Source organism: Styela clava, chromosome 2 (assembly GCF_964204865.1).
Source record: "Styela clava chromosome 2, kaStyClav1.hap1.2, whole genome shotgun sequence".
NCBI lineage: Eukaryota > Metazoa > Chordata > Ascidiacea > Stolidobranchia > Styelidae > Styela > Styela clava.
In genome coordinates, this window is record NC_135251.1 from 20975542 (window position 1) to 20997093 (window position 21552).

Sequence of the window (21552 nt, forward strand, 5' to 3'; positions counted from 1 at the left end):
AAGCAGACTAATTTTTTATTGGTATTGTATAAATACACAAACCTGGTGCATACAAACGTACTAACACTGACGAGTTTTATGTTGAACAAACAAGATTGTGCACACTAAATTAGTGCAAACTTTACACTTCTACCACAGAATGTTTGCAGTTGAAATGTTGATTGAGAAAGAGCACTATATGTGAAGGCTTATGAGAATACGTAGAACGATTTTAAATGAGGAAAGTTGTTAGCAAACAACATAATTATAACTCAGGGTGGTCCAAACTGCGGCCCGCCGACACATTCCGTGCGGCCGCAGAACAATTTTAGCGTACACTAGTAAACCATTGGCAAATATTTGTATTTATTAGCAGAACAATTTTGATTTATTTTTAAACTATTCCAACTGGGAATAGTCCTTTTCCTAATCCAGATGTCCGGAATTTCATTGTTGTATCTGTAAACGCCAAGACGGTGCCTATATGGCAGTGGTTCGCAACCACTAGTGGTACGCGAGCAGCTTTGAATTATTGCAACGATTAACTTTCGAGTTGGCTAAAATATGGCGACAACGCTTTATCTTCCATACCGTATGTATTCGCTGAAGAAATTTATAGCGCTACCAGTTCTTGTCTTGAGATTGCTCTCTACCGTTACTTCCCACCTAAAACGAAAAGATGATTAAAGCCTTTTAGCTCTGACGGCAGACGACGCAAATGCTTTCGCGATTTTGCACGCAATCAATACGTTATTACTATATAAAATTATTACGTTGAAACTTTGCACAAAGATCTAAAATGGATGTAGTGCCATATCGAATACTCCCATAGCGCGTTTCTTTTCTCATTGGTCCCAACTCCAGTTTTGTCGGTGATACGCAACCAGAGTAAAAAACACAAAAGTGGTACGCAATTGTGATCGGTAAAAGGAGAATGAATTGTTTTGTGCAGACAGGACCAAGCCCATGAGATGAGCTCGTGACAAGTAATTCCTCATTTGAAGAGACGTTTTGTGCCTTTATTTTAGTCAAAACATTTCTCTATTTTAAACATTGGTCATGTGACAGCAGTGACGAACCGCAGAGCTGACTTGGCGCCGTGCGATTCATTTTTTTATCTGGTTCTGAGGTCCGAACTTGGACGGACTTGGTTGTTTTTTGACAGTAGCACTAGACCTGCTCTCGCTACAAGTAATAAATTTTTTCAAATATATCAATTCATAATACAATGAGTGTAGAAAAAAGGTGACCGTAGTAAACTGAGAGGAAACGCATTTCTTTACCCACAACAACGTTAAACCAGTGTGTCTGATGTGTTTTCAAGTAATATCCGTCACGAAAGAATATCATTTTAAGCGACATTACAAAACCAAACACGAGAAAAGAAACCGAAAATACCACGATATTTTTCGGGAAGCAATTTTAAAATAACCAAAGGCGTTATATAGTTTCCTTGAAAAACTTATCAGAACGATAAACTCTTATTATAAAATATATTTAAAGTGAGTAAACTCTCGATGTTTTGATTACTTTCGGGTTTCCTCCGACTGTGGCCCGCGAGACCTTCTCCAAAGTTTTTGCGGCCCTGCAACCTCGCAACCTTGGACCACCCTGGTATAACTTACAGATGGACTGCGTGCAACAAATGACACTTTTTCCACATTTTGCAGAAAAAACGAAAATGGTTAGCGCGATGTATAGTGGGTATTTTGTATTGGACATTTATTAGTAACTTATGACATGAGGAGGAAGAGATAGATGTGCGACGTCAATAAACGAACTCTGGTTTCGTCGAAGATTTTTGCGCCTTATCCTTACGTGTATAAAATCACAAAGTTAAGAAGTCCATTGCGGAAATTTTAACTGCATTAACACCGGTCTCAACGGTTCGGTATTAACACTGTAATGACATGTAATATTTCGCTACATAATTGGACTGCTCAAAACTAAAATTTGCACACGTGGGATAAGTTTAAATTGCGGCCGTCAGACTGTTCAGCATTTAATCTTTTTATGACTGCACTCCGCTTCTAATTAGGTTATCGAACAATTCGTTAAAATAGCGAACGGAGAACCGATAACATAGTAAACTATCAACAGCGCGGAAGATCTAGAATCTGGATGGAGATTGGAATAGGGTTGAAAAGTTGATTTTTGCTTCAGAGCTGCCTAATCTAATAGCACCCGTGATACCCTGCATTATAAGGTCATTTTTTTGCTATATCAACTTCGGTGAAAAAATTATATTTGAATCCTTTGACGACATATCACCTTTTGAGTGTTCTCTTTAATGGACTGCTAACAAACCAAAATCGTTTCAAATTAAATTGCCTAACTTGTAAGATTTATCAACAAAGACGTGATGACGATTGAAATTCACTAACATTTGTAATCTTATACAGATAGTAACTAATTCATATTAATAATTATATTTGTGAGTGTAAACGATACACTATATGCCAAGTTTAGAATTTTCTGATGGATAAGTTCAAGAAGCTATTGAGTATCACTTTAATTATTGTTGGCGCCATCTCGTGCGTGATTGTGGTAGATCATTCAGAAACTACAGACGATGTAAAGGCTTTGCAAAGAGCAGGTAAGTGAATATGTATATAACAATTAAACTTATTTTCATTTTCATTTTATCATAATCACTTGCTATAAAATGTGAACTTGTGAAATCTACATGCTTTAACATATGGATATAAAAAAATAATGGTGTAAATTCTAAATTTGATGGCAAATCGAAAACAATTAATGGAGCCAATGACCGTACTCATTGTGGTTTATCTATAAATCAAATTTTATATTTTCAAATGCAGTGGGTGTGGAACCCAAATTGGACAACAAAAAATATATGACTTTTGATGACTGGTTACAGGGTAAATTTGAACCGAAAGAGTTCTATCCCACGTGGGTTTCAGGTAACTATCTTTTCATACATGTCATGTTGAATCAAGAGCGTATTAATTTGATGGCTTTTTAATAAAATAAAACATCTGACTTCTACTGTAAACTGCATTTCATTTATTTAGATTCTGAATACATTCATCGAAATAATGATGACGCGATAATGAAGAAAAACATTAGTAATGATGACGAGACTGAACTTCTAAGTTCTTCCGCCTTGGTATAGATTTTTTAAATCAATTTTGAGTGGTTTTTGATGTATTTGCAGGCGTTACAACTGTTTCCATTTAGAAACAATTGAAAATTTTGAATGATAACACGAACCAAATCAGAGGTGTGAAACAAAATCAGAACATTCTATTCTATGTATATTACACAAGCGCTACAACATACTATAATCAAATTTATAAATATAATTATTTGACTATATTGTACTGTGTACATGTATCGTACAGATCAACAAATTTTAGTCGTCTTCAAAGAAAGCAATATCTTGTTTCGAATGATCTAAAAAATAAATTCACCTTCACTTGACATATATATATATATATATTAATTACTTCTCCAAATTACAAAAATGTACCTGCTTTCATCTAATTATATCACATCTTCAAATAATTAGTGTTAAAGCAGATTGTATGATATTGTGCTATAAATTCCAGTTCATTAGTTCGGATACAAATGGCATAAACAACTGTTAACACAATTTTCGATTTTTATTCCTTGTTTTTTTATAGAAAAGTTTGATAAACCCGTCATTATTCTACGCTTCTGGCGACCTTCAATATGTGGCAATAACTTATCAACACAAAGATGTAAGTGAAAACTATAAACTGACGGTGTAAAACAATGTGCTAAATAAATAGGATTTTCGACCGTAAACATTTAGCGTCATATTTTTACGCAGATACCTATATAAATATGCCAACATTCTTTTGAAAGAACTCTCCAATCCGGAATTGTGTCATATTGATATTAGTCCAATTACTTTGAATTATTACTTTTCTGCTGATTTTAGAAGAATGTTGAAACATTTTCTTAAATTATCGCGATATTTGCAGGCCTATGTTCATTACATGAGGACGTTTTCAGTAGCATTTTTTCGAACCAACGATTCGTGAGTAGTTTTATAAAATTATAAAATACATTTTATTTTATATGAAAAACTAAAGAATCAAAATAAATACTTATAGAGAAAAGGCTTGGTGAACTCGCTTGATAGTGTATTTGATTTTCGAATTCTAAAGTGAAAGTTGACAAAAACGTGCAACTGCTGAAGTATAAACATCTAAATAACTTTGGACAGGGTTAATAAGACAAAACGAGATAAATAAACTTTTGCCAATAAGATATGTTCTTGGTATTCAATCCGGATCGAGTTACTGAACCTGTAAATTTGAAAAGCCTTCAAATGTTGTTTTCACAGTATTCCGAAAACATCAAAAATATTTAGAAAAAAAGTTTCTCGTTTATTAAATATATATTAATACATTATTTTCAGACAACAAGTTTTCCCTCTAGGCTTTCCTCACGAGGGAATTCAAAAAATCAAATGGGAACCTCTAGGTCACAAGATGGCGTATGTGCATGATTTTGACGTGTTTTTGTTGTCGGTATGTACTCAAATCTATACTTGTTATACCTTAGTATTCAAGGTTCAATCACTTCTGACCCATAATATTCTATAAGAAAAAAATATTAAACCAAAATATGTTATGGAGAAATACACGATTGAACAATATAAAAATGACAAATATAACAAATGAACAATATAAACGTCGTAGACAGTGTGGCTTTGTAACCTAACAATTACTTTTTTAGAATCTCTCTTCCAGTCCAATACAAGTCACCGATGATGGTGAAAACAACGTCATTTTCAATGGAATATCTGATTGGGGATATGAATTGGAAATAACAAAAGATGATGCGTTGATGTTGTGGTCACCAAACGGAACTTATTTAGCATATGTGAAGTAAGACGTTTCTGCGTAATTGATGATATGCAGTTTTTAAACTTCCCATTTTCTCAAGATTGTACTCGAATTTTGTTTTTTCAATTTATAAAATGAAAATGCAGGTAAATGAAATTGTAGTTAAAGATATATTAAAATATCATTGGCAGTTATTTTGAAATAATCGGTTCTAGATTTTACAATGAATGTTTTTTTTTATATATAGTTTTGATTTTGTAAATATATCCAGACAGCATTATGTTGTTTCCTTTGTTTTTTTCTTAGACTCGATCAGACCGGAGTAAGAAATTTTGACTTTCCTTATTTTGGAGGAAGTCAGTATCCCACAATGGTCAGCTTATCTTATCCTAAACCTGGCAATGTTGTTCCGAAAACATTAATTTTAATTGTGAATGTAGAAAATCCGACAGTAAGCATTGAAGTAATGCCAAGTGATGTAAGTGGTAACATACCGTACATATTATACGACGTATAAGATACATTTACATACTTTAAAATTTGACTAATATCTATATATTATATATTTACGATATATATATATGAATTTTTCGAGTCGTATATAGGTAATAAAAATTGTTTCTTACAATTAATAGATAACTATAAATTTCAATCGTTTTAGTGAAACAAGATAATATACGGACTATATAGCAATGTGTGGCTTATCTATTTATACGGCAATCATTGTTTTTTCTTGAACTTCAGAAAAATTTTAATAAAATGTAATAACAAAAAATGTAATAATAGCACTTTCACACTTTCGTGTTTCACTTATTTATGGTAATTTACTTAAATTTTCAGAATGTCACCGGTTGGGGAGAATATTATTTAAATTCCTTAATTTGGAAAAATGACCAAATCTTCATGCCAACCTTGAAAAATAGACTTCAAAACGAAGCAATTTCAGAAAGTTGTAATTTAATATCAAATTTTTGGACATGTAATCATGGTAATATTTTAAAGTGTTTTAACTAAACGAATCTTTGAATAGTCATTGATTCTTAGTTATCGGGAAAACATTTTACACACGTGAATCGGAAAGATCCGTCTTGGTAAAATTCAATCGCTGTTTCAATATCATACTTTTGCAGACCCACAACTGTGAAATCTTTTATGCTTGAAGTTTGCTTCAAGAACTGACTTTAAAAATGATGTAGCAGCTCGAGTAGTTGTCATTTGCAGACCCACAACTGTGAAATCTTTTATGCTTGAAGTTTGCTTCAAGAACTGACTTTAAAAATGATGTAGCAGCTCGAGTAGTTGTCATTTGCAGACCCACAACTGTGAAATCTTTTATGCTTGAAGTTTGCTTCAAGAACTGACTTTAAAAATGATGTAGCAGCTCGAGTAGTTGTCCGAGGAACTTCCTGAACATAAAATTCGATATTGTAATGGTATTATTATTTTTTTGTGCGTTTAGTTTCGGGAGACGTCATCATTGGTCATAACAGCTGGTTAGGGGATTATAAACCCTCAGATATATATCCAATTCTAAATACAAACGAATATTTGACTGTGAGAGAAAACAGCGTTGGGTATTTGCATCTTGTACTTATTGATCGAACAAAGAATTCTTTGGATTGGAGAACAAATGGAACCTTTGAGGTTAGTTTTCATTGTAATTACTTTATAATTGTAAGACGAATACAATCAGTAAGGGTTCAAGTTTTTTGAAAACCATACTGTTTTATTGAATATTCCTGGAAAATACTCAATCAGAATATTTAGTTCTTGGGCGTGAGGAAACTAAAACGATTTACAAATGGATGTGGATGAAGAAAATACGTCATGTCTAGGCAAATCTGCATGCATTTGATTATCGCCCTTCTGCGAAAGTGCTGATATTACCAAAATTTCTTTGAAATGTTTTGTAAATTTAGACCTTGATTGAAGTGTATTCATTTTACCTATATATATTTCAGGTTGTCCATAGAACTCCAGCAGGAGCAGCTTTACATTTTTATGACAAAAGAAACGATTATGCTTATTTCACAAGTACAGAAGTTGAAGGCACAGAAGATGGTTTGCCAAGGATACGCCATTTATGGAAAGTTAAAGGTTGACAATAAGTAGTACTGTTATTACTTAACACAACATTCAATTTAAAAACTATTTTCAATGCCAAAACACGATCTCGATCGATTTGAAAACAAAACAATATTGTTGTTGATTGTATAACAAAACATGTCTTTATCAATAGCGTTCCCTTTAAAACATTCTTGTCCTACAGCTCATGGAGATAGAACAAGGGAGTGTGTCTCATGCGATCTGAATACAATATATGCTGATAGATGTAATTGGGTTGACCCAACTTTTAGTCCCGAAGGATCCTACGTTGTTATAAACTGTGGCGGAACAGGAAACGGTAAAAAATCTGAATATTGAAGATGTCTTACAACAATGCAAATTAATTTATATTTAATATCATAATTCCCATAGATTTTAGTTTTTTTCCGATCTCAGCGGCTGAATATGGTTTGCATGTCACAGCTTTATTTTCAACAGGAGTACCCGTTTCAACTCTTCATTATATATCTGATTCTGGTGATATTAGTTTACGTGGCGAAGTGGAAAATAACACTCAACTCATAGAAAACCTCGAAGGTGACAGAACCAACTGTGTCTAGTGTTTCAGTAATTTTATTTTTGTATTTGCAATCATTTTCATGTTAGTCACTTTACTTATTAAGCAGGGGCAAATAAAAGCAAATCATTGGGTAAGAGACATATTGAGTTTATAAGCAGGAGAAAATCACTAATTCGATAGAGTCTGCTCCATTTTATGGGAAGTATATATAATATTTGGGTTAATGTAATGGACTGTCGAGGTTATGAACAGTGGAATTCGCACATGTTTTAGCCATAAATATGCCAGCATTACCACGAACTTCTCTATCTTTTTTTCTTTTTCAAATTTCAAAGCTTTCAAATTTCGAACAAGAGAATATGGTGAAATTAGTCTCCCTCAAGTTGATGATGAAGTCTTTTATTATACTTTGCACAAACCTCCAAACTTTGATCCAAGCAAAAAATATCCGTTACTGGTTCAAGTTTATTCAGGTGACACATTATATGTTTTCATTACTAAAAGGATTTTCTAAATTTCCCATCAATTTTGTCGTTTTGTTGGTACTCCCGTAGTATGTAAACCAAGATGGTGGACACCGAAACGTAGTATGTGTACCAGGTTAGAATTAGGCCATAATTTTATTCCAATCTTCCTTATTTTAGTTCCATTACGAGTTTGGGGACAATAGCCAAGTGACTCTTTGTACCTGAAATTATGGCCTGACCCTAACTCATACTACGTTCCGGTGTCCGTCATCTTGGTTCACATACTACGGGAGTAACGTTTTTAAAGGAAAAATGAGTTTTATTCCACTAGGCATGACGTTTGTCTTCCGTTTTGATGTGTGCGAACTCGTGCTACGCGAAAGTCGGAAGTTTTTCGATACATGTAACGCAATGTAGACTAGACACAATTAACTACTGTAAACGGTTAAATACTGTAAAAGATTTGATAAGTCAGTTGTGAGTCGATTCATGTGGTATTTTAATTTACGTTCGCATTAGACGCATAAATCATCATCATCACAGGACCTGGTAAGGCTAGGACTGTTCGGGTACAGTACCGGTAATAGTAAGATACGGTTCTGTGCAGTTACAGCTTCGTCTAGGATGATTTTAGAGAAACTTTCTGGATGAAACATTTCGTTTTGGCGTTTGTGTCCAAATATTTGAGCATTGCTCATTTTTTTTTACATATAACGATAATCATATGATTAAATAATTCAGGTCCTGGCTACCAAGACACAATAGATTCCTTCATTTCGACATGGGCGATCGGTTACATACCAAGTAGCAATCTTGATGTGGTTGTGGTTACCTTTGATGGAAGAGGTACGGGATTCAGAGGAGACAAAATCAGAAATATGGTGAGACAAAATTAGTTTTTTATTCTTATGAAAGGTATTTTTATTAACTTTCTCATTGAAGGTTTACAATCGTTTGGGAGAATATGAACCATTGGATCAAATCGAAGCTACTCGACAAATTACAGAAAAATATAACTTTATAGATTCCAGCAAGATTGCAATGTGGGGAAGATCTTACGGAGGGTAATTATATGAACGCGAGGTGATTTATGTATTTAACTTCACATTCAAATCAGATTTTGTGTTATTTTATTTATGTTTAGATATATAACCGCAAGAACAATGTCAGAGGACAAAAATGTTTTATTCAAATGTGGATTATCAGTTGCGCCTGTAACTGACTGGATGACATATCATAACTTTTACACTGAACGATATATGGGCTTGCCCATGGAAAATGGAGTATGTATGCATACGTATATAGATATGACTTTGATGAATTATAATATATACCCTACTTTACCCAATGAACATGATAATCGGGAACTAATGCGCGAGTTAAAAATAACCCATGTACTGTTAGGCCAATAAAAAGCTCTTACGTTGAAAGTTAAAAATAGGAAGGATAGAAATATAGGTTTTCATAATTGCAAAATAAACAAAAATATGTTTCATAGTGTACAACAATCTTCGTGCTCCAAGTGTTTTATTGTATAACAATACTACTATATCGTTTGGTAATTTTCAGATAGGATACAATAAATCAACAGTGTTTCAGAAACTTCACAACATCGGAAAACATTATTTTGTACTGATACATGGGACAAGCGATGAAAATGTTCACTTTTTGGTAAAATAGTATTTCTGCTTACTAATATATTACATATTTTTTTGATTTGAGCTACGTATCTATCTACGTTCACTTAATAATTGCCAAATGAATTTAGAACGAATACCCATTTTTAGATTAGATTTATTTGTATATATGTTTCTGCGATAGAATGTTATTATACTATTTCAAAGGAATTTTAGGTGAATAAATAGTTAATACATGATATAATATAAACATGAATTTTTTTTGTGTTTTCTCATTTTTAACTTTTCAATTTTTTCAGCATTCTGCAAGACTTTCAAAGGCGCTAATCGACGAAGACATTGATTTTTCAGCATATTTTGCCGGCGACGAACCTCACCGTTTTGACAGAGGTGCAAATGCATACGGTCATCACTACAAGTTGTTAACACATCATTTAAAAACTTGTTTCGAATTATAACTGATTTAAGTAATTTTTGTAAAAGGTTGACCCAAACAAATTGTTTTCGATTTTACGTATTGACCTATCGTTTTGATTTAATTTTTTTCAACTGGACACGAAGAAAATTTCTGATATACTCTCAATAATTTGTTGCTATAGTAGTTGTTTGCTGTGACAAAAATAACTTATTCTTCCGCTTCTGGGCCAATTTGAATAGCCTGAAAATGTTTAAAGACATAGTTTAGTGATTCTGTTTATTTATGCTACAGATGATTAGCGCATTGTTTGTCAATACAATGTTCGAATGAAGCATCATTGGGCTTCTAATTTTAATTTATCCGTCTTTATAAGAATGTAGCTAATATTCGTTTTACTGGCGAAACGTTACAGAAACAACCCGTGTGAGTTCACTTCCCATGATTCGACAAAGAATATCAAGGCTTACGCCATCTGACCGCGCTTGTTTGTGTTTTGCTTCCAGTTTACATAAAACATCCTATAAAAACAAGCCTTCATCAATTTTATGTACATAATCACGCCGTTCAATTACGTATATTGTGAAGTTACGTTGGCAATAAATAAGGTGCGATCAGGAGGGAGCCCGTTGTAACTCGAGTTAGATAAGAAACTGCTTTGGTAACGTTGCTCTTTTAAAATTGAAATATAGACTTCAAATATAGCCGTCATTATCATATCTGGAGCCATCAATTTGGGGTTTGGCATTTCCAAATATCTTCAGAACAAGTGCTTGAAATAATCAATGAGTTGAAAAAGAGGATTACTATCTTAAAAAAAGCTTTCAAACGAAAAGTTTGACAACTGATATTGTGTCATTCCACAAAATCGGAATGCCGCTAGCAAATGAAAAGCAAACATATACACTAGGTTTCTAGAGGGTGTCTAAACAAGAATTCAACAAAGGAGTTAACAAAGGGCATACTGCAAGAATGAAAAGCATACCTATTCTATCAGCATTGTACAAATACCCAGACATATTCATATACCCTATTTCATATAGACATCCGAAAACTGACCCGTATATGCGTTAAACAATATTGTATGCACTAGGTAAATTTACACAAACTTCTATCACAGCATTTTGCAGTTTGAAACGTGGCTTGCATTGTCCAAAATAATGAAGTTTAGGAGAGTACAAAAGTAGTTTCCGACGTGATATTATGAGATAATTGCTTGCTAGGAATAGTGTATAACATAGCAATGAACTGCTTTGAAACAACTGAAGCAGCAATTTTCATGACAATAGAAAACGCCGAGCTCGTTGCATATTGGTTATTTTGAATTGGCAGAAAATTCCACCAGTTAGACTGGTTTTCGCATAGGCGAAATTAATGAATGTCATCAGAGCAACTAGTTAATTGTTAGGGTGAAAAAGTCAATACAAGTCAATAAAGTAATTCGAGTTTGGTCATTCGAATTCAACGCAGAAGGCTCAGTATATTTTTTTCTTATCTCGTGGCCCCATTCCAAGTGCTTTTATCATTCATGGCCCCCCTGTTTAGCATTCCAGTGGTATTAATGGTGCTTTTTTTATTGGTAGATTTCAAATTCAAATATTTTCAAACGATTCATGCTCAACAAAGGGAAAACATCTTGTTATATAGCCTTATTAAGTAATGAAACTAGGAAGAACAAAGAGTTTTGGAGTGAGAGAAAAAGTAAAATCAGTTTTGCGTCTAGCATGGTGTCCACCCTCCAACTCGGCCACGGCCCCCCGGCTGGAAACCCCTGGGCCCTAGCTGGTAAAGCGTTAGACTTAACGATCTCAGCATAGTAGCAGATTATAGATCTCGGTTACGAATACCATACCCCCTCCTGACCCAGATAGACAATGCCGAACAAGGAAGACTGCGGCTCTACCAAACTTAGTAGGACCTTTTTAGGTATATATGAGTAGTGCGAACGAATGGCTTGAATAACAGTCGTATAGAAAGTGCCAACCAGATAAACGAAATTTTTTTAATTGCTTGCTTATATTTTAACTGTATGTTAGAATCGGTCTTATGTCCCCGTTCAAATAATTTTTCGTGGTTATTTGAAGAGCCCAAACAAATTTGATGAGCGTAAACAAATTTGGCGAGTATCCTGTGGTGGCGAGCTTAGCCGAAAATTTCAGCCTACATCGTGCTGACATCATGCTTTTCTACCATAATGTGGACCTAAAATTTTTTTACATTGATCACAATGCAATCAATACGAGTTAAAATGTTTATTTTTAATAGAAACTGAAATAAATTTCATATTTGGGTTAATTTTTTTGAAACATTCTGCTGTTTATTAGATGTATAACACTTCAGGAACAAATAAGTCTTTTTAATGCTTAGAATAAAACTTGTATTTGCTTTGCCCATAGGTGAATCGTTCACGCGAATTTTCGCTTAGTTACAGCTCCATGCAATAATGCTTGTTTGGTAGGTTTGAGTATACTAATGATATGAATTGCAGTTCACTCGCACTGTTTGCGCAAAATTCTGAACTGCGTTTAGACTGTACGTTTACTCTATAGAATATTGGTTTGAAAGCAACGTTTGTTAACTTTCTATTCAAATATTTCGATTAAATTTCGAAATACTAGGACTGATAAAAAAAAATATATTTCCTATACCAAATGGCTCGTCTCAGACCCATTTTGGGAGTGGTGATTTTATTCGCTTTAGCAGCGTGTTTGACAATATGGAATACAAATCAACGCAGTATTAATACTGAAAAATTGGAGAAGAGAGAAATTAAAGGTAAGAGATATTTCATTTTGACAACGCCAAATCTATTGTTATTATTTACAGCTTAGAAATGCAGTCCCACTCGTCATTATTTATAATTTTTTTCAAGTTATTGTTTTGTCAAGTTATATTTTCACTCGATCACATTTTAATGCAAATCATGACGATGTTTTTTTTTAGAATCCTACCCTATGATAAAAGCAAACAATAAAAAGTACATGACATTCGATGATTGGCTAGAAGGGAAATTTGAGCCAAAATCGTATTATCCAGACTGGGTTTCAGGTACTTACAAATATTTGATATTCTCTCACCTTTTCTGTATATATATATAGTTTTGAACTGAAGATATGGTTTCTGCAAGACTAACTACTTATCCTTCTTCTATGCTTTTGTGCCGGTGGATCCGTATGCATATATTGCAAGGATGCTGTAGCAAGAGCAAAGATAACTATCCTAAGTGATTGAAGAGTCTTGCTACACACTAACACAAATATATTTCTGTAACGTTTCGTCTGACCAAGGTCAGACTTCTTCAGACATACATAACAACTATGCATGTCTGAAGAAGTCTGATTTTGGTCAGACGGAACGTTACAGAAATATATTTGTGTTAGTGTGTAGCAAGACTCTTGAATCACTTAGTATAGTTTTGAAGATATAAAATTTTTGAATATTTTAGATCAGTGCTTCCCAATCTTTTATTTCTCGTAATTCCCTCTCCGGAGGCTTTCAGCACTTATGGCCCTTCTGTTTAGCATTCCGGTAGTATTCATAATGCTATTTTTATTAGTAGATTTCAAATTCAATTATGTTCAAACAATTCATGCTCAACAAAGGGAAAAAACTTTGTGATATAGCCTTATTAAGCAATAAAACTAGAAAGAACGAAGAGTTTTCTAGTGGAAGAAGAAGTAAAATCAGTTTTGCACCTGACATGCTGGTCCCCTCCAACTGCTCTGTGGCCCACTAGGTGGCCCCGGGCCCCCGATTGGGAACCAGTGTTTTAGATTATTAAAATAAGTATACCTACTCACTAATCATGCTTCTCTAATTTGTGTGAAACACAATTTTAGATTCCGAATACATTTATAAAAGAAACGATCAAGCTATATTGAAGAGGAATATAACCAATTTAGATGAATGCGAGCTGCTTAGTTCTTCTGCTTGGGTAATTATTATAACGTGGTTTCAAGCAATATGAGTGAAACGTATTTGCTCATAAAGTATATTCACCTGCATATATTTAAAATAAATTGTATTCAATCATAGTCAAATTTAAATTAGTGATTTCATGGTATAGGTATGGTATAGGACTCTGGAGCCGAAGATGGTTGCTGCAACTTTTTGCATAGGTATGGTACAATTGTACATGATTAGTGAATAAAATATGAATAAAGTAACGATCAATAATGAAAGTAAAAGTAATGCGGCTTCATACATATTTCCTCAGTACATCTGGTATAGTTGATAGAATGTTTCGGCTCGTTTAGGTAAGCGACTTAACAAAACCAATAAACAAATGAAGTAATCAGTTGTAAGCACAAAACTACACTCATTGATATCTGTGTTTGCGTTATGCATATCACTGTAAAATTAAATTAGTATTCCTTGCGAATATTATACAAGTAACATGTTTATATTCATGACAAACAATGGTATTTTACGATAACTATAAATTATTTTGCAGCGTAGTTTGCCAAATCCGTCGACTTTTTCTGCATCGGCTGATCTTCAATACATTGTGATTACATATGAACACATGGATGTGAGTATAGCTAATCTAATTAATGTGTTCCTGTACTGGAAAAAATTAAATTCTGTTTTATATTGATATCAGGCATACGTGCATTACATGAAGACATTTTCCGTGGCAATTTTTAGAACCAACGATTCTTGAGTATGCGGTTACCTTTGTTTATTTGTTTTGCATTGAGTTCTATTTTTTCCACGATTAGGTAATATAATTATTTCATTTCAGTAAATTATTTCAGTAAGATGCTGTTATATGTTAAAAACTTTTTTCCAATCTAGAATAATGCGAGTTTAATGATATATGTTCGACCTCGGGAAAAAATTGTACTCTATTCGATAAAATGCGTCCTAGCTATAGACAAGAATGAAGTAATTGAAAAACGTGTAATATTAATACAGTGTATTTTTGTAATTGTCCGCCTTTGTAAATTCGTATACAAATTGCAGAATGCCACAAACTATATCAAACTTTTCTGGCAACGGAATTCAGAACATCAAGTGGAGTTCATCTGGACACATGATGACATACGTTCACGACTTTGATATATATCTTATTTCGGTTTGTAATCGTGTAACAATTTTTACATATTTTGTTGGTACACATTGAAGTACGAAAAATGTATTATGATATTAATAACTCTTTTGCTGCTACGGAATGAATTACAATTAATAAAAGTAAATATATAAATTTTAGGATTTTAATTTAATTTAGGACATGACATCTAATCCTGTTCAAATTACTAACGACGGAGAAAATAATGTGATTTTCAATGGAATAACTGATTGGGGATATAACCTCATATTCAAAACACCTTTAGTCTGGTGGTCACCAAATGGAGCATACTTTGCTTATGCCAAGTACGTGAATCAATTTATATTTCATGCAGCATGTAAACAGCGCGAACAATATAATTTATGCAGATTGGGATTGAAGAAAATTCGTTTGAAGTATTTCAAAATCTTCAAACTGCACAAAGAAATTAAGAACGAAAATTGCCTTTTTCTTTTCTACGCACCAATGTCTTGATCATTAGGATCATTTTTGTATTGTTAAGATCGAAATAAATAGGCATTCTTCGAATATTGGTCAATGTCAAATTTTGCTATAAATATATTAATACGTATTTACGAGTGTTGTTTTCTTAATATTTCCAGAATCAATCAAACCGTGGTGAAAACTTTTGATTTTGCTTATTACGGAGGAGATCTGTATCCTAAGATTGTAGGTTTATCATATCCAAAACCCGGTACTCCGATATCTCAAACATCAATTTATATTGTCAATACGAACAATCCAACGCAAGGTACAAAGATTAAGCCAACCGAGGTGAGAGTATAATACTCGAATGATCGATTTTTTACCTTCTCATTCAGCAGATATAGCGCATTTGTTATATGCATATTTTCACGAAATATGATTTTAAGATTACAAATTTTAATTTTTTACTTGCTTTCTTGATTAACTTGCTCCATCCAGACGGTAACCAATTGGGAGGAATACTATTTAAACTCTGTTGTTTGGAGGGACAATTTGATGTTTACTCCTACATGGAAAAATCGACGCCAAATTGAAGCAGTGACAGAAACGTGTACAGAAGCAAACTCATGGTCTTGCAATCATGGTAATGAAATATCTCTCATTATTCGTATACTTACTGCTAAAAATGTATACATCGTAGGTGGTTACATGATTTATCACGGGAGAGTAATAATAAGTTAAAATTGATATTTAAATATTGAATAAAACTTTCTTTTTTCTCTACTAAACACGAGCCTTTGTTTGCCTCCAAATTGCGCTTAAAAATAAGCCACTCTTTCAGATACCATATGAATTCCAATAACAAACAAATCACCTAATATTTAAGTGAATTGATTTCAGTGTCAAATGAGGAAATATTCACAAATGGCGAAGGTTGGCTGGGTAACTACAGGCCTTCGGATTTGGTACCAGTAGCAGATGCAAATGAATATTTAGCAGCCAGAGTGAATTCGTTCGGTTACACACACCTTGTTCTTGTTGATGTAACCAATAATGTACTTGACTGGCGTACAAATGGATCTTTTGAAGTGAATATCTTGGACTTCATATAATCGAAAAGAGAATACGATTAGGGCTCTAAAATTACTTAGAATATTATGTTAGATTTTAATCGACTTCGTGGATAACAATAGGTGAGATTTCGTGAATTCCTGGTTCAACTTATGCAGATTTGAGTTCTGGAAGATTCATTCTCAATTTAAAACCGTTAAAGAAAAACATATCATAACTGTTTAGTTTAGCCTGTACATACCTCGAAATATACAATATTCCGAAACGAGATTTACAATTTGTAATGCCATCATAAGTATCAAATTTTTACGCAAATATACTGATTTCAAGATATATACTTTCCTTATTCAAGGTGACTGGGCGTGTGAACACAGATATAGGTTCAATACCAGTTAACTTTTATGACAAAAGGAACGATTGGGCTTATTTCACAAGCACGGAGGTCGAGAACACAGAAGAAGGATCAGCTCGATTGCGCCACTTGTGGAGAGTTAAAGGTTCGTGATATAAATATTCGTTCAAAGAAAAGAGTATCGGACATCAATGAAAAAAGTAGTCCCGATATATAATCTATTATAATTACCGCCTACGTAGTATCTATCCAAGAATTAATGTGATGTGAAAATTTAAAAAAAAGGGTGATAAAATTTACTAAAATAAACTGCCCTTACCAAAGTGCCACATTCAATATCCCGCCACCATATTTTGTACGTAAAACTCGTTAGCTGAAAGATTAAAACTATAAGATGAATGTTTCTAGAGTATATACACATGTTCTACGGTATGTTCCGTGTATTTGCATCCAGTATCCATTTAAATATATATATACTATATCACAACTTGAACCGTATATATATGTCATCGCCTTCTTTAACTTGGGCCTTGTTAATTTTGTCAGAAATCCGGTATTTTACTGGTTAGTATGGTCCAAACATCTCCTTTTGCCGTTGATGGGCTGGGAGTGTGATGATTCCCAAATGTGACAAGGATTATGATACATTTCAGCACACGGAAATGACAAGACAAGAGAGTGTATAACATGTGATCTGAATACTATTTATACTGATAGATGTAATTGGGTTGATTCATCATTCAGTCCTGAAGGATCTAATCTCATTATAAATTGTGGAGGGACAGGAAACGGTAAGTTCTCATAATTAATCAGAAAAAAACTTAATTCAATGCAATAATTTCTGCAATGTTAGGCTAAAACGGATCCACTATTGAAGATATCATTTACAATTAAATATTAAGTTTTAAGAATGCTTTTCAGGTGTACCGGTTTCTACATACCATCATATTTCTGAATCCGGTAACATCAACTTTGTTGAAGTAAAGGAAAACAATACACAACTGATTCAAAATTTGGGAAGTAAGTTATGAAAAAAAACTTATCGCATATATCAGGGGTGGCCAATCTGCTTTCGACCACGATCGACTAAAATCTTCAAAATAACTCGCGATCGATTGATTTTTTCATACATACGATTGAGTATTAAAAATGCAAATAACTGCACACACGCATACAAAAAGTTCTACTCGGATCTGTCAGCGCAATCGCTCAAAGTTCCGTAACTAATTTACGATTTCCTTCAAATCCGATTCTTCGCTCGCTTGGAATCAGAACAATTGGGTATATTGGGTGCCAATGTCTTCTTGCGAATACAGTTTATCACGATAATCTTGGACTTGAACAGTAACTTTGTGTACGTAATAATATGCGATATCGGGCTTGCCAAGACTCAGATACTGTATGTGTATATCATATTTTGCGCATGCACATCACTGTATTCTTTCTGTTTTAAAACACAAATAGGTGCTGCATGAAACTGGTTCGAGGCAATTTTTGGCTGATATCAAATCCAATCAACATCAGACGCGATCGACTACTCGAGATGTGGAGATCGACGTGTTGGCCACCCCTGGCATATATGATCGATTTTGCTGGTTACCAATGTCCGTCAATTATCTCGCAACGAAAGTTTTTACATTTATTGGACACGTAGTGGACATAACGATCGTTTTGTTGTTTTTTTACACGTTTTGAAGAAATCGCTTTTCTCTTTGATTACTGGACCAATTGCTTTGAAATTTTCAGTGATTAAAGATGAAATTTTTTCTCCAGAAGGCTATTACTTTTATTTTTTGCGTCATCAAAATTATGTGGCGCTACGTGTCCATATATTTGAGCATAGCTTTTTTGTTCTAGTAATGTTGTTGTATATTCGTAGAGTTTCTAGTTTCATTGTTACATCTACTTTTGAATCGAAATTAATATGAAATTTTTTATTTTATTTTCTAAGCCTATAACTTTCGAACACGTGAATATGGTGAACTCAGTCTTCCGCAAGTCGATGATGAAGTTTTTTATTATACTTTACACAAACCGGAGAATTTTGATCCAAGCAAGAAATATCCATTGCTGGTGCAAGTGTATTCTGGTAAGTATAGATTCAAAATAACCATCAAATTTAGGCCTTCATCAAATGTTCACCAAACCCTAACTTTTTCAACAGGCCCTGGTTACCAAGACACAATAGATTCATTTGTGTCTACTTGGGCGACTGGGTATATACCAAGTAGTGATCTTGATATTGTGGTGATGACGTTTGATGGCAGAGGTACTGGTTTCAGAGGAGAAAAGATTCGAAATATGGTGATTAAATATTTTTGTTACTTTTTAGCCAAACACATAATAATTATCTTCAAAAATATGTTCAAGTCTTTTTTTAATATTTTTATATAAATTAGAGGAAACTCGTTGGAGAACTGTTATCTTTAATTTGATATTTTTATAAAGTTGTTACTTAGATATGATTTTCAAAAAAGCAACTGGAATGTATAATACAATGTACTGCCAGTCCAATATGATACTTAATCCACTCTTATCTCCAATTTTAAGGGCTAACAGTAGTTTTCCTTTATTCCATCTATGCCTGGAAATAAATAAATTTATGCAACTTTAATAGGTTTATCATCGTTTGGGAGAATTCGAACCATTGGACCAGATCGAAGCAACCAGACAAATATCTGAAAAGTATGATTTTGTTGATAAAAACAGAATTGCGATATGGGGAAGATCCTATGGAGGGTAAAGTATCAATAATTCCCTGACTATAACATGATTTTTTATTTATTTTGCTGCTGAAACCAAATTTCGTACTATTTTACCGTATAGATACATCACTGCAAGGACGATGTCTGAAGATCAAAATCTTTTGTTCAAATGTGGATTATCAGTTGCTCCTGTGACTGACTGGATGACATATCATAACTTTTACACTGAACGTTACATGGGATTGCCGAGTGAAAATGAGGTAAAACGAATAATAAACTGAAAACTATTGAATGAAATATCCTCATCACTATTTTTAATTTATGGCCTGCATATTAAATGGTATTTTGATGGTGTTTATTAAGGTCGGATACAACAAATCCACAGTGTTTCAAAAGCTTCACAACATTGGAAAGCATTATTTTGTTCTAGTCCACGGTACTAGTGACGAAAATGTACATTTTTTGGTATGTCTTCTGTCTTAAGTTCCTCTTGCACGCAGTATTTTTATACTCTCCTTTTAAGTTACACTAATATGCACGATATGAAATTGTATCTACGCCGATACCTTTTAAAGAAAAGCAGTTGTCGGCTGCTCACAACAAAACAACAACACATCAGACCTTCAGCAGCCTGTAGAATATGATTTGAATCTTCACGCTGTCTGATAAAAAAGCGGTTGGTTTAGTGTAGCAATATGAAAAGCGCCGGTAGTGTCACAACAAAGCGGTAATTGTTGAGAGTAAATGAATAGACAATTTAGGTAGTTTCTTGCACTTTCTTCTTAAGACAATATCTAATTGAGATCAGTAGATGACACAAAAAAATTTTAGTCCTTCGAAGTTTGACTTGACGCCACTGGCGCTTTGCAATGATTTTACATAATATCAGGTACATTTAATCATTACCTATTTACTATTTTGCAGCACGCTGCCAGGTTGACGAAAGCTATGATAGAAGAAGATCTTGACTTTTTAGCATATTTTGCTGGTGATGAAACTCACAGGTTCAATCGAGGAAAGAACGCATACGGCCATCATTACAAATTACTGACACATCACTTGAAAGTCTGCTTTGGACTTTGATATAAAGTGTAAAACTGATCTTATTCATTAGTACCGCGTCAATTAACTGAGAAATAGTAACAGATTGATTAACATGATTTTTAATTTTAAACATTATTATCAATAACAATTATAAATGATATACGAAGTTAAGTGCACTTCCAGACTTTAGTTCACAATTGCGACACGATCGGTTACCAGTGTTCATGGGAGCAAATAAATATACTCTGCTGAATTTGTCAGTTCTTTAAAATACAATGTGTTACCCAAGCTAAGAAAAAAAATAGGTGCAATAGATAAACCGAATATTAATTGAGATGGCCTATTTGGTATCTGGTATTTGGTAAAAATTTTTACACAACTAAATAGTTAAATGCGAGTGCTCGAACTTTTTTCGAATGTGAGTCAAAAACTTCAGACTAAACGCTTGGACAGTCGTTCATTTATTTATCTACACTCTACAGTCATTCAATGTATCTCTTCTTCTGCTTCTTCCCGATGTGAAAAAATTGCTTTAATCATTAAGTATCGGACCAATTGCTTTATTGTTATTATGATTCTTCTTTTTGGACACGGAATGTAAATATGGATCACTCTTCTTGCTGTTGGTTCTCCATAACTTCTGGACCAATAGCTCTCAGTGGTTCAAGATTGTTGTTGCCGCTAGAAGGCAATTACTTTTATCTATTTCGTCATTAAAATCCAAAATTTCGCACCGTATGCCGGTTTCACGATCGCACTCAGCGTTTCCGGTTTTCGGTGGAATTTATTCTACTATTAGGAATAAAACTATTTGTAATATTTTATGTATTAGACTGACCATCTGCACTAGTATCCTGGCCGGTAGCGGTTTCTTTTGGCCTTCGTATCTATATATTTGAGCGTTGCTTCTTTGTATTT

General features: G+C 33.7%; 2 protein-coding genes across 2 annotated transcripts; both read left to right on the forward strand.

The window, feature by feature from the left end:
- Positions 1-2417: 2417 nt before the first annotated feature.
- Positions 2418-10250, forward strand: LOC120335382 (dipeptidyl peptidase 4-like). Its single transcript, XM_078109740.1, has 19 exons — positions 2418-2575; positions 2802-2903; positions 3015-3109; positions 3627-3704; positions 3951-4006; positions 4391-4502; positions 4711-4862; positions 5127-5298; positions 5661-5808; positions 6280-6464; positions 6782-6917; positions 7090-7224; positions 7365-7463; positions 7782-7919; positions 8655-8794; positions 8856-8977; positions 9058-9196; positions 9483-9584; positions 9850-10250. Exons 1-19 carry the CDS (start codon positions 2458-2460, stop codon positions 10006-10008), a joined length of 2388 nt encoding a protein of 795 aa, XP_077965866.1. The 5' UTR covers positions 2418-2457; the 3' UTR covers positions 10009-10250.
- Positions 10251-12616: 2366 nt separating this feature from the next.
- On the forward strand, positions 12617-20673 carry LOC120335378 (dipeptidyl peptidase 4-like). The gene is made up of 16 exons (XM_078120074.1): positions 12617-12740; positions 12909-13013; positions 13805-13899; positions 14419-14496; positions 15196-15341; positions 15639-15810; positions 15961-16105; positions 16363-16550; positions 16886-17030; positions 17539-17676; positions 17807-17905; positions 18837-18974; positions 19050-19189; positions 19503-19624; positions 19712-19850; positions 20515-20673. Exons 1-16 carry the CDS (start codon positions 12617-12619, stop codon positions 20671-20673), a joined length of 2133 nt encoding a protein of 710 aa, XP_077976200.1.
- The last annotated feature ends 879 nt before the right edge of the window (positions 20674-21552 follow it).